The sequence below is a fragment of the Colias croceus genome, chromosome 18 (genome assembly GCF_905220415.1).
Source record: "Colias croceus chromosome 18, ilColCroc2.1".
Classification (NCBI taxonomy): Eukaryota; Metazoa; Arthropoda; class Insecta; order Lepidoptera; family Pieridae; genus Colias; species Colias croceus.
In genome coordinates this window covers 6,996,064-7,013,623 of record NC_059554.1, presented here as the reverse complement: position 1 = coordinate 7,013,623, position 17,560 = coordinate 6,996,064, and the positions used below count along the sequence as shown (strand labels likewise).

At 35.1% G+C, this 17,560-nt stretch overlaps 1 protein-coding gene across 2 annotated transcripts in view; it reads right to left on the bottom strand.

The window, feature by feature from the left end:
• LOC123699621 (unc-112-related protein-like) overlaps window positions 1–17,238 on the bottom strand; it is a 33,783-nt gene extending 16,545 nt beyond the window's left edge. For both annotated transcript variants that reach the window (XM_045646614.1, XM_045646615.1), the window contains exon 1: window positions 16,963–17,238. In XM_045646614.1, the coding sequence (XP_045502570.1) occupies window positions 16,963–17,108 (146 nt within the window). In that variant the 5' untranslated portion in view covers window positions 17,109–17,238. The remainder of the gene's footprint in view (window positions 1–16,962) is intronic.
• Between the last annotated feature and the right edge of the window lie 322 nt (window positions 17,239–17,560).

Here is a 17,560-nt window from a genome sequence, read left to right as displayed (position 1 = left end):
GAAAAATTTATCGGTGACATAAGCGGCGTGTGGGCGCGATAGATCTGATCTCCGCCCACCGCTTCCGTCGCGGAGGCGGTCTACCACCTGATGGCTGTGAAGCAATCTCTGGCCAAAGGTTACAAATTATTTATAGCTATAGAGCCGCGGGGTATCCTTTTAGTTACGGTTATCTGGATCGCTTTATGGGAAAGAGAAATACTTACACAGACATCATAAGCGTTTTGTTTATGGTTTTAAATCTCAGGGAAACCTAGTGCGTGTTCTGACTTCTGGTCTATCGAACGTAAAGAAAAAAGGTCGATATTGAAATATCTATCTACTACAGTACGATGATAAAATAATACTTTAAACAGATATAGAAGCGTTTAACACTTCATATATTATTAATTTATTAGCAACTAGATTTCCGCCCGCGGCTTCGCCCGCGTTTTCAAAGGAAAACCCGCATAGTTCCCGTTCCCGTGGGATTTCCGGGATAAAACCTATCCTATGTGTTATTCTGATGTATAAGCTATATGGTATGGTAAAGTTTCATTCAAATCCATTCAGTAGTTTTTACGTGAAAGAGTAACAAACATCCATACATCCATACATCCATACTTACAAACTTTCGCCTTTATAATATTAGTAGGATGGAATGAATTATTATTTATCAACTAGCTTCCGCCCACGACTTTGTACGTGTATCCCCGTTTTTCCCCGTTCCCGCAAGAATTTCGGGAAATCCTTTCTTAGGGGACGCCTACGTTATGACATCTACCTGCATGCCAAATTTCAGACCGATACGTCCAGTGGTTTGGGCTGTGCGTTGATAGATCACTATATCAGTCACCTTTGAGTTTTATATATATATAGATATGCATAAACATATAGCTATGCATGTGGCATAAAAGGCTTCGTCGAGATGTAATAAACAACAAGGACAAATCTTATAATACATGTTTATTATGACATAACCCAATGAATTCAATAATATCAAGCCAATTTGTGCTTATATACTGGTGTAACCGTTAGAGTTATTCATTGTTTCGTTTAGATAACGCGACCTTTAGTCATCCCTGACCATTTTATCTAGTTTGTAAATGCAACACTGTTCTGCATAATATTATATTCATAGCGTCAGATCAATAATAATAGGTATATATGATTTAATACTACCCAACTGTTATATTATTTTTGCACCATATAATAATGATCTGACCATCATGCAGATTATGTAGGCACATAATATGTAGAAAAAAAAAATAACACACTTAACATTAGTCATAAAAGAATTACAAAAATGTTGTTTGCCGATTGTTCCGCAGGAGTAACGTAAATTTAGATGGAAATTAAAACATAAAACAAAATTTTACGGCAATTTAAATAACGGAGATTCACTTTATTACCTGTAGATAAGGGCCACACATTAAGCTGTAAATTGATAATCCCAACACTAACGACAAATCGGAAACCAAAGGCCATAAAATCGATTCAAATCGTCCAACGATCAGGCAAGGTAAACTCTACTATGCCGAGGCAACAATAAACCAATCAAAAGTGAGTCCTATCTCAAAGCCGGAAGGTGTATAATTAAATAAAACTGTATGAGATAATCGAACTACTTAACCAAGATAGAGATAATAAATTTGGAATTTTATTGCGTCGATTACAGATAAAACGTTGGATGCGGCTGTAGCAATCTTAGAGGAAACTGTCAACATGGCCGGTCCTCAGGTCGTAATAAATGTATCCGTACGGGATAGTGTGAGATCGTACGCATTAAGCCACATTGAATTGTAACTCGCAGCTCTATTTTAACATCAAATGTGATTATGTTTAGCCCACGACCAATCCTTTTATGCTTCGGAGTTCGGGTCCATGCATACCGCATAAATCGAATGATTGCTGCGCCTACTACATTAAAATACAACTCAGCCAAGCGAAATGCCGAATGTTAAGAATTTAAACTATGGCATTTTCAAATCTATTTATTTAGGGGCCTTAAAAAGAACGAATGTTTTGAATTTATTGAAAAGTATTTTTATGGTTGCAGTAGTAGAAATACAATTAATAAGGATCAATATGGGAAATATGAGCTCTTTATATTCCTTTTATCGAAGTGTTTGCGACACTTTGCACAGTCTATAAACCATAAAAGGTTTATAATAACAATATTGTAATTTATGTCGCAATTCGCCTCTACGGCACAATCGGACATCCACATACGTGTGTCGAAACGGAAAACCAACTATTTTACGCATTTGTCACTAATGACCATATTAAAGATCTAATAACAGGAAACTCAACAAAAAACATAACATCGTCGTATAATATTTGAGTTTCTTAAAATAGTTTTTGAACAAAAATTACAATATATTTTAAGAATCACTTCACACGAATGAAGAGACAGATTTAGATATAAATCTGATTCCATCAGGAACAACGCTTCCATTGATAGTAAAACATCTGTCCGTAGTAAAGAACAGCTAGTAAGATCCAAGATTAGATAATAAACCGGTGTACGCTCTAGATTATGGGTTGAACAACTGCGACAAAACAAAAATAAAGAAATAAGGTCAGGAAAATGTAATGTCCATAGCCGCTTTTGATGAATTATTTTATTACGTTACCACAGTCAATTCTGGGAGTGCAGCTTACCTTTACCTGAAACAAAAACAGATACATGAATAAAACATTCAAACAATACGCATATTTTCCGTCATCGCCCACTCCCAACAGTGGGTAAATAGTGAAAGTATGACACAGAGTAATCATTAAGTATTCCAAGTAGTATCTATTGCATACGTAATGCTATTTAGATAATTACGAGGTCGCGTGTGTTTCGAAAGAAATAATCGTAGTCTACCGGCATTTCATCAAGTTAATAAAATACTACTCACTCAACCAAACCATCAGTTTAATAAGCTTTAGAAATATTTGTAGCATTATGAATTTAAGCACATTGAAGATTTCAATTAAACACGAATGTTCTAATCCCATTTATCATTTCGAGATCAGTGACCGTGTATCTGTTTAGACAAATTATATAGTCTGCGGCTGCTTCAATTAGCAATTCTAGAGTAATTATCAATTGAGGCGCAATGCTCAGAAGCCTGCTATTAGCGAGGCGAAGCTAAATAATCATCCCCATCGAAGCCCCAAAAATGCTTCACGTGAACGGTGAAACATCGCAACAAACAGTTAAATACTGAAGTCATTGAACCAAATCAGATTTGGAACATTTTGTTTATTAGATACTTAACAGTCTGATAAAGGATGCGTAAAGAAATCTCGGTCAAGTAAATGTTTGTCCGATAAGGCGATGAGAGGAGCGCAGCGAATTTCTTTTTTGACAACTTTATCTCATGATTTCTCATGATAAAATGTTGCAACATTTACTTCGCAGATTTATTGCTATCTGAGCCAACTCGTCTGTCAGTAATTTAGATCGGTTGGAACATCGTTTTAAAACTAGCGGGAGTGATGTCCGTCATCATCCACTTAGCACATTGCAAAACGTCGTCGCAGTCAATCAAATTGTTAACCTATGTCTTGCTTCTTACTAACTTTTTATAACCATCTCAAAACCGTCGATAAAAGAGAAAGTAAGGCGTCAAAAGCACATTTATTTCTCTAAGAGTATTTATTATGTCTCTCACATTTTATTAAAAACCTTTCACTTATAATTGGTGGGTCTGAAGATAATAAAGGTGCATTTATTCGTGAAATGGTAAATTAATTATATGTTTTTAATAATAGACGTTATTTTAATTATAGTGTCACTTTATCATAAATTATTATTTTAGCGTTCACATTACCATATTATATCAAATGCAACGCATGAAAGGCATGTGAATCTAAGTGCACTCAATCAACTTACCATACATTGACGTCACATTCAATATGGTAACCAGCTGTTACGACAGCTGCCATTGTGATTCTTTGTACATACGCAAATTGATAACGTATGTAATCTAAGCAGCGGAATGGACATCGCAAATTACAATTAGAAATCAGACTGCATTCCTGGACAGTTTTTATATTCTTCAACAACCATAAACAAATGTCGGAATCTCGTTGGGAAAACAAGAGTTTTTGCGATAAAAAATCAACTTTCAAACATGCGCCCTACCCGAGCGGGCTTTAAAACTATTATAGAGTTAGGAGTGTTGTAGGTTGAGTACTTGATAGTTTCACATGCATCAATTAAGCTGTAAGAGGTATTCGTGTCGTTTTCTCCTATTGATTGACTTTGCTCACCGTTAAGACCTTTCCCACCTGTACTTAGACTTGACATTGCCATAAAATACATGTACCTATTCTGAGAACTATTTTCATTTTATATTATCTGTGTTACAATGTAGATAAATAAATACCATTACAATTGAAAGAGTCGGTGAACCAATTTAAGAATTGGGGCACGACACTCAAAAACAGTTATTAAATAATGCAGTGCATAACGAATGCATAATAAATTACTGATGTCGAAAATAAGGACAGACTAATGATCTGGTTTCGAATAAAGATAACATGTTTTAAACTGGCTTGGAGCAATTTGAAGGCGACGAAATTATTAGTTTAAGTACTAAGTAGGTAGAACAATAATTACAAAATGCCTATAGACAAGGTATTTGGTAATGATGGGACTAATTGCATTTCAAAGAATCATTAAAAGTTGAAATATTATAGTAACTGCGAAAGCGCGCGAGCCGAAGATCGATGCGTCATTGCTTTTTTTTGTAATTATCGTATCAATGTTTCTGCTATAAGCGATCATGACGCAGTTCTGTAGTTATAGAGGTTAACATGGGCCAAAACGAGGTTCACGATGGACCGTGACCCAGATAACGTATTTGTGCAGGAGAATCAAGACTGTGACCACAGCGGAAAAAAATATTCAAAGAACTGTACAATGGACGACAAATACATTTTTCTTGGAGTATGATATCATGAGAAAAAATAAAATTTTTGGTAAAATTTTCGGGAGTACCTACATCTACATATTGTTCAAAAGTTAAGTCGGTAATTGACATTTGAAAGGAAGCTCTAAGTTAGCTCTATGTTTGAAAAAAGGGCAGAAGAAATTTTCTTCGTTTATGTTTCAAAACAATCATCGTACACTAATAGGCCAACCAGTTTAACATTTAATTCACATGAGCACATCGTGTCAGGGCATTCTCACATCTTGTTAATGTGTTTCTGTAATGACATTTTAAATTAAAACCTCGCAGGAACATCGTGACGGACGGTGTGGTCAATGTCACAATGAATTGAAACGGTGTAAGGTTTGAAGTGACTTTATTTATAGGCGTGTTATAGCGTCACCTCTGTTACATCATTATGCTTGGGCGAGTCGTGTTTTTTGTTTGCTGTGCCTTAATGGCTGTATTAATTTATGGACACGCAAACCAAAGTGGCAATGTTAAGGCTTCGATACTTGTTAGTCTTTTATTACAATACACGTTATGGCCATTATCCTATTTAAGATTGGCTGGAGATAAGCTACGCCCAAGTCGGACAGCAACAAATTTTGGCTAAACAACATAACGGGATAGTAGGTATCCAAGTTTTCACAGTCGTTTTTAGAGCTTCTTTGCTTTTATTACGATCGCCAAATTACTTATATAGACAAATGTCTATTTCTTTAAACTTTTGCCGCAATCTATTTTCAAAGTTAATCATACTGACCGATGATATAAAGTCAACAGAAAAATTACCAACAATGTGAGGGCGTGGGAGTGCTGCCGGATTATCAGTTTCTATCGCATTTTGCATTAACTAAGATTGATGTTTTGCATCCGCTCTTAGTAGCTTTTTGTAAATTGGCGTACCTTACGTAACACATTATACAGCATTAATTCTATAAGCTATAAAATATGATCGATTAACAGTATAATGAGCTACTTGGTGTGTAATTTATTAATTTCATCACATCCTGTTTTATAAGGAGAGAAAGGTGTGTACAAGTTATAATATCATGATAAATAATGAAAGGGCAATTCAACGGTGACTTCCTTTTGCATGTTAATTTATTTCACTATGAAACAATATGTACAGAGATTTCATCATCACATCAGCCTATTCCCGTCCACTGCTGGACGTAGGCCTCTCCCAGATCGCGACACTTTTCTCTTTCTTTGTGCAGAGATTTAAAAAAATCAAATTACGTTTTTTTTTACGTTTATTAAATGTTGAAATACATTTTTTGCAGTAAACGTAAAGTTCAACTATAACAAAGAGGTACGACTCACATTTAAATCACTGATTGAATAACATTATTTGATATTTTCAATTTAAACATTCATCATTAGGTACATCTTAAAATAATTGAGAATTTACATCATTATTTCAATTGACTGAATCGCTCATCAGAACCTTTTATTAGTTTTTCTTCGCCATCGGACTCTACGTCATAACACCATAAAAAAACCAACGTTCAACGAGAAAATCATTACCTAGACCACAAACTTGCATTCGTTAATTCCAAGGTAATATGTAATCAGTATCGCTTTGCTAAAGGAAATCCTATAGGAAGTCGAGCACACCCATAAACAGCTAGATAGGTTATCGTTTGCATATGCATAGACCAATAAATCCATTATAATTCCCCCGAAGTGAATAGGCATTACAAATCGGCGCCATATTTACGCGAGTGGCGCGTGCGCAGAACGGATACACTCCGTATAAATAGATGCTTGTCTATTTTAGTTGGGACGGAGCGCCACAGGGCGGCCATGTGCCACTAAAGATGATGTCTGGGATCCCATTTGGTTGATTAAATTCTAGAGCAATGACTCGTTTATACGCCCTTAATGCAGTGTTTGGTTTGCAAGATTGATTAGAACATGCTTTGATCTAAACTCATATTCAATATTGGTATTTTAATTGCAAAATAAAGTCTTCTTTAAAAAATTAGCTAACGTATCCTTTACTCCCAGAATAAAATGAAATTTCCAAAATGAAGCAGATTTCAAACATTATAGAACAAAAAAACTGTGTATTTGAACAAATGGTCATCAATAGTAAAGGTGGATTACCTTCACAATAGTCGGCTATCCTCACAGGTAAACACTCATGAAGAAATCCAATAAGAAAAATGTACATGTCTGCGTACACGCTAACACATGTACATCTGTACACATGTCGTGTTATACCTTCAAATTAGTTGAGGTTAAGTAAATTCGCTACCTACTATTTATCCGACAAATATTTCAAACAAAACACGATCCGTGTCACAGTACACCGAAGCAAGGTCAGGGGCTCACAGTTGTTTAGTTTACAAATATTTATCTCTCCACTTAGACAGAAACGCATTTCGCGTGGGAACCGACACTTGTACTTATCGCTCGATGGAAATCCTTATTTCCCACGGCGTAGAGGTGAAAATTAATGCATTATTGCTTCATTACAACCCATGTATTAGTACTGCAAGCGACGCGATAGATTTTCTCCAGAATAATATTTAATGTTTCTGAAAAAGCGTACAGCAAACACTAAAGAAAGAAGCTGCTTAAATATTTCTTAACCGCACAATCATTAGGCAAACCATTTGCTATCATGTCAAATATTTAGGCAAATTTAAACAAACCCAGAATGAGGACAATCAAGTTATTATTATTATTCTAAGGATAATAAACATCGCGTATGCGGGTGATCACGTAGGAACCTACCTAATGGGATTGTGCTCGCTTTAATTTAAAATGTAAAGCCCAAGCTTATTACAAGAATGACTTGCTCTTCTCTTCATAATGGCACTTTGGTAAGTGCAGTCGAGTGTAACTTGTCAAGACGCAAGATTAGACACACTCGCGTATTTCACAATTTATTTTTAGTAAAAAAGACTAGAAAGGTCGAAGAATGGTCATACCACAAATACTTTTAAATAAGTTGAATCACACGAAACATATGTCATACGAACATTGAGGGTATTTGAATCTCTTAGATCAATGACCTCTTCACATCGACCCCTCTGTCTCAAGCAGGGCTTTGCAGATTACAAGAGGACCGGATTTTAAGACTATTTATACATTTGGGGCAATTACACAGGCATATAAAGTAAAGAAAGGAAAAAATATAGTGAATGAAATTGAATTACTAATTTCCTTTAATTGTAGCACTACATACCTACTTCACCAGTTTAAAATAATAAAACAAATATCAATGAACGAAAGAACTAACTGTAAATACAAAAACGAGAAAAGATGTTGAATTTTTTACATTCGTACGTGACTTAACTTCATTACGCAAGTATGAAAAACAAATTTATTCTACGGTTCAAAATGTACATTAAATGCCTCTCTTTACATAGTAAAGAGGTCAGAACGGGCACCTTCTGTGTGCCCTTTCGTAACCTTTTTGACATTACCACTATTGTCTATCCCATCTCATAATTCCAGGAATTATATCACTTTGAAACAATGTTTGTATCTATAGGTAAATAAGAAAATCAATATTAAAAGAATATTCGGAGATTTATTAAATGAAATATTTCTATTAATTAATGAAAGTCCAACAAATGCAGACGCCATAATTATTATAATATATTTAATTTAGAATATTAAGAAACTGGTTCAAGAATATTCCATCCATTTTACTACACATCAAGCTTCATACTCAGCTCCTTTCCCACTTAGGATTAAAATAAAGCACATTATCTTCAGTCATCTAACACTTCTACTTTATCCATCAGATCCACATAAGCCAATAATCGTTTTCAATTATCCCATACATCTACACCATAAAACTAATAAGACGTACCAATAAATAAAACTGGGCACAGAAAATGTGTTCCCAGTAATTAATGCCTAGAGCTTTACAATCTTGCTCCTACGATAAATACTATAAGAATAGAAACGGTTATTTGTTGTCGTAATCCAAGTTACGAAATACGACAGGCACCGCATCGTAAATGTGTTGGCGTACGTACACGTAAAACTGGAGCATCGACATCTGGTGAGAAAAGCGAGTAATAACCACCTAGTAATAACGAGGATGTTTCAGGTTGAAAATTTTAATGATGCTTGTAACCTGGCGCTGGTTGTAATTAAGGTACCGTGTAAGCCCATAAATTTTCTATTCACGAATATATTAATGAATGACTCACAGCCGAAGTAGGGGCGCATAGGCTGGAAATTCATTTTACATTATTCAAGCTAAAATGAGATGCGCAAGATTTATCCGAGTAAACATGCATCTTATACGCGACGAAAAAACTTAATCAGATAATGATGAAAGAAGGACGCTAGAGTTTACTGTGCCTGAGAAGTAACCAGTAGTACCTAGATTTAAGAAAGATGAAAGTGGAAGTTTAAGAAAATTAAAGGATCATGTAAAATGGAATAAGTCAAAATTTGTAAGAATTATAACAAACAATATTACACCGAAATTTGTTCAGATGCCAAGGTTATTTCTCTAAATTATGACAAATATGCTTTAATAGCTTGAATTAAAATACCTATTAATATAGTTTACCTCATACGGCGTGAAACATGTTTTCCTTGTACAAGTTTAAATTATTCGTAAAGAGTTACTGTATCCCAGAGGCCAGAAGGCAGAATCATACATTGACGCAATAAAGCACAATAATGATAAATGCAATTAGCTTAATCTATTCACAACAATGACACTGGAACTAAAACGACAACCGAAACAAGCGTAATTCAATTCTTGATAACATAATGGTCAAGATAATGAAGGGTATAAAAAGGATGTGTTCAACAAGAAAACATTAAAGGCAGAATTACGAACAAAGAACTGCTGCAGAGAACAATTGCGTTTAATGGATTGGTAAATAAAAGGAGTGGCTGTGATGTTATAGAGGACCTTGACCTGATAAAGTAAATAACGTAGTGTCAAGTTATGAGTGCACAGTGAAAACAACGCAACCTTTAAAATGTGTTTAAAATGCGCTTGCCGCTTCATGTTTCAATAGGTATATTATAAACAAATTGCTATAACTAATGTTGCAAACGAATAAACAGCTTAATGCTTATAGCATTAGTGTTCTCGATCTATTGAGAAATTGAGAACTTATGCTCCAAACAAACTATAATTTATTAAAAGCCACTGATATGTAGTACATTTGATAGTTTCATTAACTTTAGCGATACGGCAATATCTGGTGGCTAAAAATATGTTGTGGTTTTAAAGTAATGTGATACGTGTTAAATAACATCAATAGACGTAGCTTGATTAATTTATCAAAATACAGCAAGATTGAGACAATGTAGAACTAGAATATATTGCGCTCAATGAATGTACAAGGAGCTAAGTTTAATTGGAATTAAATCGGTATTAACTGGTACGTGGTCAAGCCACAAACACCGTATTGTTTCTAACAGAAATTCTACGTAACCCGCTCGGGTGAAGTCAGGAGAATATAAATAGAATTTTGAATTGGAACGAGACGAGTTTGAATTTTCACGCGGCGATTTATGACTGTAACACCAAAATAAATATTACGGGCCATAAGCCTGCCGTAAAACCAGTACAAAGCAACTTTTAGACCATTAAAACAGTGATTAGTTTTTCCTATAGGCACGTACATATTTTCTTATCTAATAAATAACGTATTATCCACTGAGCCAACCTCTATGAATCACGAATTAAAAATAAATACAGCTTTTATTTCATTAGTTCCAAATCAGATGTCAATATTGCATTGAATATATTCGTTCGAAGGTACCCAACCCGATCACCTTCTTCTGAATACGTTTTCCAATCCGCGAAGTGACGTCATTGATGGTAGAGCAGAAAAACCGGTCCATATCATGCGTGACCGCTGTAGTAGTCATCCGCGATCCTGAATCATCCATGTGTATTGTGGTTAACGACTCACATAGTATTCGATGTATACAACATCTATTGAAAGAAACATATACTATTTCATTGGTACACGACTTGGTATACGGTGATAAAACCTGATTTTAGGAAGTTCATCAAGGATATCAGCAACATCGTAATATACAAGAGGTGACGTGATATTGATGAACCTTATTAAGATGATATCATAAATCAAGTGCGGAATGCAACATTAATTTAATACCAGACGCTGCTGTTATAATCAAGTACATAAACATAATTTGTTATGTGTTAGGAAACATGGAGCAAGTGTGCTTAATAACAGGCCGTTTGAAATTATAAATAACGAATAAGGCAACGCGGGAAATAGTAAGTGACAATTATCATCTTGAATAATTGCATGTAATTGCAGTTGATGCAGAAGATAATATTTACTTCATCCATAAATAATCTGGTTTCACTCTTCATACTCATATTTATTATGACTATAAAAATTTCACAAAAAGGGTAGGTACAAAGCAGGAAATGGGAATCCCGGGAACGGTAAATAAAGAAAATCTGAAGACCACATCGTAATTTCTCAGAATCAACGTTAAGATATAAATGTAAGAAAGTTTAGACACTTCCTAAATTCAAAGCCACACACTAAAAACACAGGAAGCAATTAGCGAATTCCACGAACGAATATGTATTTAACTGAACCAGAGACAAATCTGGGAATAGCGCTGGGAGTTCTTGCCACACAAAAGACTTAAAATGGTCAGACATTCGCGCATAAGAAGCAATTAGTTGGCCGGTTGGAGGGAAAGGGGGCGGAATGCTCGCGACCGTTAGCGTCCGGCAGCCAGCCCTAGTTGGTGACACTCCTTCCACGCTGCATCTCGATCTTGTACAATTGTTGTACTATTTACTTACCGGATATATTTTAAAACAACTCACATAATTATGGTCAATCTTGTGTTTAAACTTGCGCAAGAGACTGCTGTTATACCAATTATATTGTCATTATACTTATTAAGGTTACGAAGCAGTGTGGGACTTCTGATTGCATGTGAAACACTACATGTATATATATATATATAGTGTATGGATTAAATCCATTACAATGATCGAATTTATCTAATACCCGATAATGCGGGCTCTTTATAACATTTAACCATGACAGGCTGTGTACGTGGGCACATGGGGCGATGAATATTATCGTAAACGTTTTTAGATAAGGCACATACCACCCTTTCTGCTTTACATCAGCTAATAAAATCGATTCTTAATTTAGATGAATGTGTATTATGTACAACCAATGTATGAACACAATCATGGGCGAGAACTATACACATTATTTCCATAAAATATTGGCTATGAAGTCATTAGATATGGAAGGAAAATAGAGCAAACATCTATTGACATCATAATATTAAATGCAGATCACGAAACGGTAAAAAAGCATTCTACATAATTCCATTTTTGGTTCAGTCTTTATATTTCCAATATAATTCCAGTCAAAACAAACGCTCATTTGTCTAACAGCTCACCCAACAAAATATTGACTCGTATAATACTTTGAACCCCTTATCTGGCATTCCATTGTGCGTTCACAATTATCAATCAAGTTGTAAGTTGTCATAAAATCGCCCTGTAAGATACTGCATTCTCCGCTAAATTTAGCCAAGTCAACAACCTACAGCACGTTGGTCATGCACCTCATCTGCATAGGGGGACAATGAGCGGATGATAACGTTATCTAGTAGCGGGATGGAGACGCCGGATATACACTCTACATAGTTATCTCGCAGTTTATAGATACTTGAAGAAAACTACTACGGACTTATGGAATTATTTACGGAAGTGCATTCAATTTGAACTCGAGTCTATTAAGTTGGTGAAGTTTTATTGTTGGGTTTTGGAGTTAACGATATTTTTCGCAATTTCTTCATATCCTATGAATATACATATTGTATGAAGTAGGTCCTTACTATCCTCAGCTAACATTATAAATTCGAAAGTGTTTGTTTGCCTTTCTTTCACGTAGCAATGGAGCGATGTAACGATATGATTTTTGTGTGATATTATAGGCTATTTTTACCGCAGTGAAACATCTCATTCCCATGAGAATTTACTGTGATTACGCGGGCGTAGCCGCGGGCGGAAAGCTAATAAAACAGGCAAAAAAGAGAATGAAATTATTTGTAAGTATAATAGCAGTTCACAAGTAAAGACCAATAATTCCTACGAATTTAAGGGGTAAAAAATATATCCAAATGAAGCATATCATTATCATTGAAGTATTTTAACAGTAGACACAAAATAATCTAAATTAGTAAGTAACAGATATAACGATTGTAATATAAAGATAACTCAATCTTGAGACTAAAGTAGATGTTATGTAAACGTTCATATCTTATCTAAAGAAATGCTTATATTATTTGCAAAAACTAGACGTATTCATGTAGATACATATTTAGCAAGGCAGATAGGTTGCGACGATTTTCTTTTCAATTAGATCCTTTTCAATAGTAAAATCGAGAACATAAGATACTTTCATATGATCTTGTTCTGTTAATTTCGTAATATATTCATGTAAGATATTACGAGCAAACTTAACGAGGTAAATAACCAATTACTTATCGTCAAAGATCTGGCTATGCCCATACGAGAGATGGCCGTGAATATGAGTTTCTTTAAAAGGAAATGTAGATATGCAATATGTACAGATTTTGTATTGCACATTTAACACTTAATCAAATACATATTTCGAGTTGTTACCCGATAAAACGTTTTGCTTTTATTACATTTTAAATATTATATAAGTTTAACTATAAATTTGATGAAAATTATAGCTGAGCATAATACCGTACGTTCTACTGTATGTAAAATATACAAATAGCAATTACCCATGGAGAATAAGACGTTTAAAATAGGTAATACGATTTGTATCTTATTTCCATTCGTCTAGAACTAGGCAATTCGGCCCAATAAGGACACCAATTTTTCTCGGCTCAGATTTACTTCAATGTCTAGTAACTAGACTCTAGTTTTTTCGCTCTCTAAGTATTGCCATTTAAGGTCAAGCCATTTTTGCGATCGTGCTCAAATTCACTATCTCGCTTTAAAATATTCAAGATATTTAAGTTCCCGTAAACGTTGAATAATTCATACACATTAAATTATGGTGGGTGAATATCAAGCGCCATTTTGAAAGTTATCTTTTAGATTGGCGTAGGCGCCTTAACTCATTTCTTATGAATATAATGATGGAAATAACATAAATAATATTTGTACTGTAACAACATCTTAGTGCAAGAGATGATGCAATTGAATTTATCGATTGCTTTTACTTATCATAAAACAAATATGTAACGAACACATTTACGAAATCGATTAAACAACGTGAACTGCTACTAGCTACTGCTACTGCTATGCTATCTTGATGTAATTTCCATGTCATAGCCGGTAGTTCACCTGTATTGGTCAAAAAACTTGCCCAGTAAAACATACCGTCCGCGAAGGACGCATGCCTGCGTACGCGCATCATGCGTCTCGCTCGCACATCGCTTACTCCCTCCCTCAGTAGCCCCTGCGAATCTGGTACTACTTTTATAACTATAGAAACCTGTTCAGTCTTTTCCCATCAGCGGCTAATGATTATTGACAAAATATGTGATTTGCAAATTATTACTTGGGCCGAAAAAGAGACAATGTATAAAATGATTATTTGAATTCTACTACAATTGAGTGTTATTGAAGTATATTTTACTAATGGAAACAACATTATTTAAAATTTTAAAGGCACATACATATTAACTATATGAAATTCGTTTTGTTACGAGTAGGGATTAAAACCTGCGTTTTTAGCTGTACCATGGTAACGCCAGCCTCTCGGCCACCCGTGTCTCATTTCAGCTATAGAACTGTTTCGACTCGGACGCGTCCAAGACTGGAAATGGTACGGGTGCTGGGGTCTTCTCTGAGGACCTAAACATTAACATCTCGCACCCCTTGGGACCCCATAATACAGTCTTTCAGGCTGAATGCCTAGGACTTCTACTTGCAGCTTCGGCCATAATTAAAAGAAATGTAACAAACTATTCGATTCGGATCCTATCGGATAGCAAAGCAGCACTCATGGCAATCAAAAGCCATGAAATCACTTCAGGGTTGACCCTTGAGTGTCACTTAGCCCTAACTAAGGTATGTGACCTGGGAAATTCCCTAGTATTACAATGGATAAAAGGACACAGTAGCTCACGTGGAAACGATGCTGCTGATATACTAGCCAGAAGGGCATCTGAAACACCGGTCATGGGACCTTTTCCCATTATTCCGCTACCTGCTAGCTGGACCCGGATGATGATTACCCAGCTCACTAGCACTGCTCAGAGAGCGGAATGGTCAAGCAGATCTGACTGCAAGCAAGCCAGAGAAGCCCTACCGGACATTGACTCGAGACTTGCACGTCGGCTTCTCAACCTACGTAGAGTGCAACTACGTGTAATAACAGGGACCCTCACAGGGCACGGCCCCTTTAACAAACATCTCTTTAATCTAGGGATCACAGACAGTCCGCTATGCAGAGCATGCATGGCGACCGAGGTAACGGCAGCCCACGTCATCATGGAATGTAAGGGGGTTGCGGAGTACAGGGCAAGATACCTGGGGTCTCCTGGGTCCCTCCCCGAAGCCTTTGGCAGCCTTCACAAGCTGCTTGGCTTCATGGAGGAGCTCGGGTGGTTTCAGTTTTAGCTGGTTTCCCCCACCTCCCTCTCTCACGCAAAATAGGCGCTTGACGTCGAGTTGCGGAGAAATGCCCGTCTATTATTATTATTATTAGAACTGTTTCTACTAGGTTTTATATTCCAAACGAACACCCGATTTTTTATATTCTTAAAATGGAATAATGAATTTGAATTGTATAAAACTAAACTAATTCATACAATTTAATAGATAAAGTTACTAGCTTGACCTTCACTGTCACACATTATGTTTAAAATAAATAAAACAATCTTCACAGCGGGTTATTAATTATTAATAGCATGTTAAAATGTCAGTAAATGGATGCAGAAGTTTTTTAAATTTAGGCTGAAACAAATTAAAATTTCTATGACTCGGTACTACTTGTGTACAAAATCACCTATGTGCAGTATTGATTTATGAAAAAATAAAATAGTTATGAATTATTAATTGGAAAGTTTTGATGAGACATTTATAATGTCAAGAAGTTTAGAAATAAATTGGTAATAAATAAACAAGTTTAGCGTTAATTGAGCGTAAAGACTAAAACATGGAGTTTTAATTTTTCTATCATACCTAACATTTCAACTTAAGTATATCAAATTTGAATTAATTTTTAACTGACTTCAAAAAAAGGAGGAGGTTATCAGTTTGGCCGGTATGTTTTTTTTTTAATGTATGTACACCGATTACTCCGAGGTTTCTGAGCCGATTTACGGAATTCTTTTTTTGTTCGATGCGGGATGGTGTCGAATTGCTCCCATAAAAATTTTATTCGGATAGGCCCAGTAGTTTTTATTTTATGGGCATTTTTGCAAGTACAAGTTTGAAGTCGGTTGTTTTTAACGCAGTTATCACTTGTATAGTGTATAAATAGAAGACTTTCGTTTTCGTTAAACAGTAGATATCCTACAATTTCAGAAAAAGTGATGTCACTGTATTACAAACAAACTCAGTCTTTCAACCTTCAGAGAAATATTTGATCTGCATTGTATCGCCAATGCAGCTATTAATAACAACTGATAATACCTGACATCATTAAATGCAGTAAATTGAATATTTTCTCTCATTTTATACATTAAAATTTTCCTCTTAACAGTGAGGTAAGCTGATAAAAATATTATTTTGATAAACATAAACAATCAAAGAATAATATTTTGTATTAGGTGGTAATAGTAAGAACATTTAGAATATCACAAGCGTTTTTTTTTCTGTCAATAGAAAATATATTAGACGAAAGAACAGACAAAAAAACGAGACCTATGCCCCGGCAAGAGATAAAAGGGTAAACTTTTTTATCGCTTGTAGCTACCGTAATGATTCATCTCAACAGATACCTACGGTAAACATGTGTCTCTGTAAATAAATATCGAACATCTAGAATAACAATATAGTGATTTCAATTCTACCCCAATAATCAAGAAAGATGATGAGTAATGCATTAGGTACTTACCAAAACTCTCTGTTAATTTTAGCATAACCCCGCCGATATGCATGTCGCCCTTTACAACCATTGTACGCTTCTCGTTCATATCCGTCACGTAGATCGTGAGGTTCCATGACCCATCACCAACAATTTCTCCGTCCGCAAGCATTTTGCACCAGTTTTTTGATCACTCAAACATAAAATAAAAGTGTCACTTCCTGTGGCACATCGTGAATAACTTGACAATAAATAAAGAACACTTCCACCAACGTCTATTGTTGACGTTTGACTGACGATTTGACGGAAACTGCGGCGAATGGCGTACATAGACAATAGACAAGCATGTCATAAAAACATCTCTTGACAGCTGATAATAATTTTGTTTACATGTAACATCGATATCGTAGTAAAATATTATCTTAAATTATTGATTAAATTATATTAGATTCATTGTAAATTAATAAGGACTTTAAAAATAATGTTTTAAAGAAATAATCTTTCTAATTCCAAAAACTTTGAAGTCTAATAGAAGAGTGATAAAAAATTTAAATAGTATTTTTACTTTGTATAATATTTAAAGATCCCGCTCGAAAATAAATAAAATCCACTTACAGTATATTT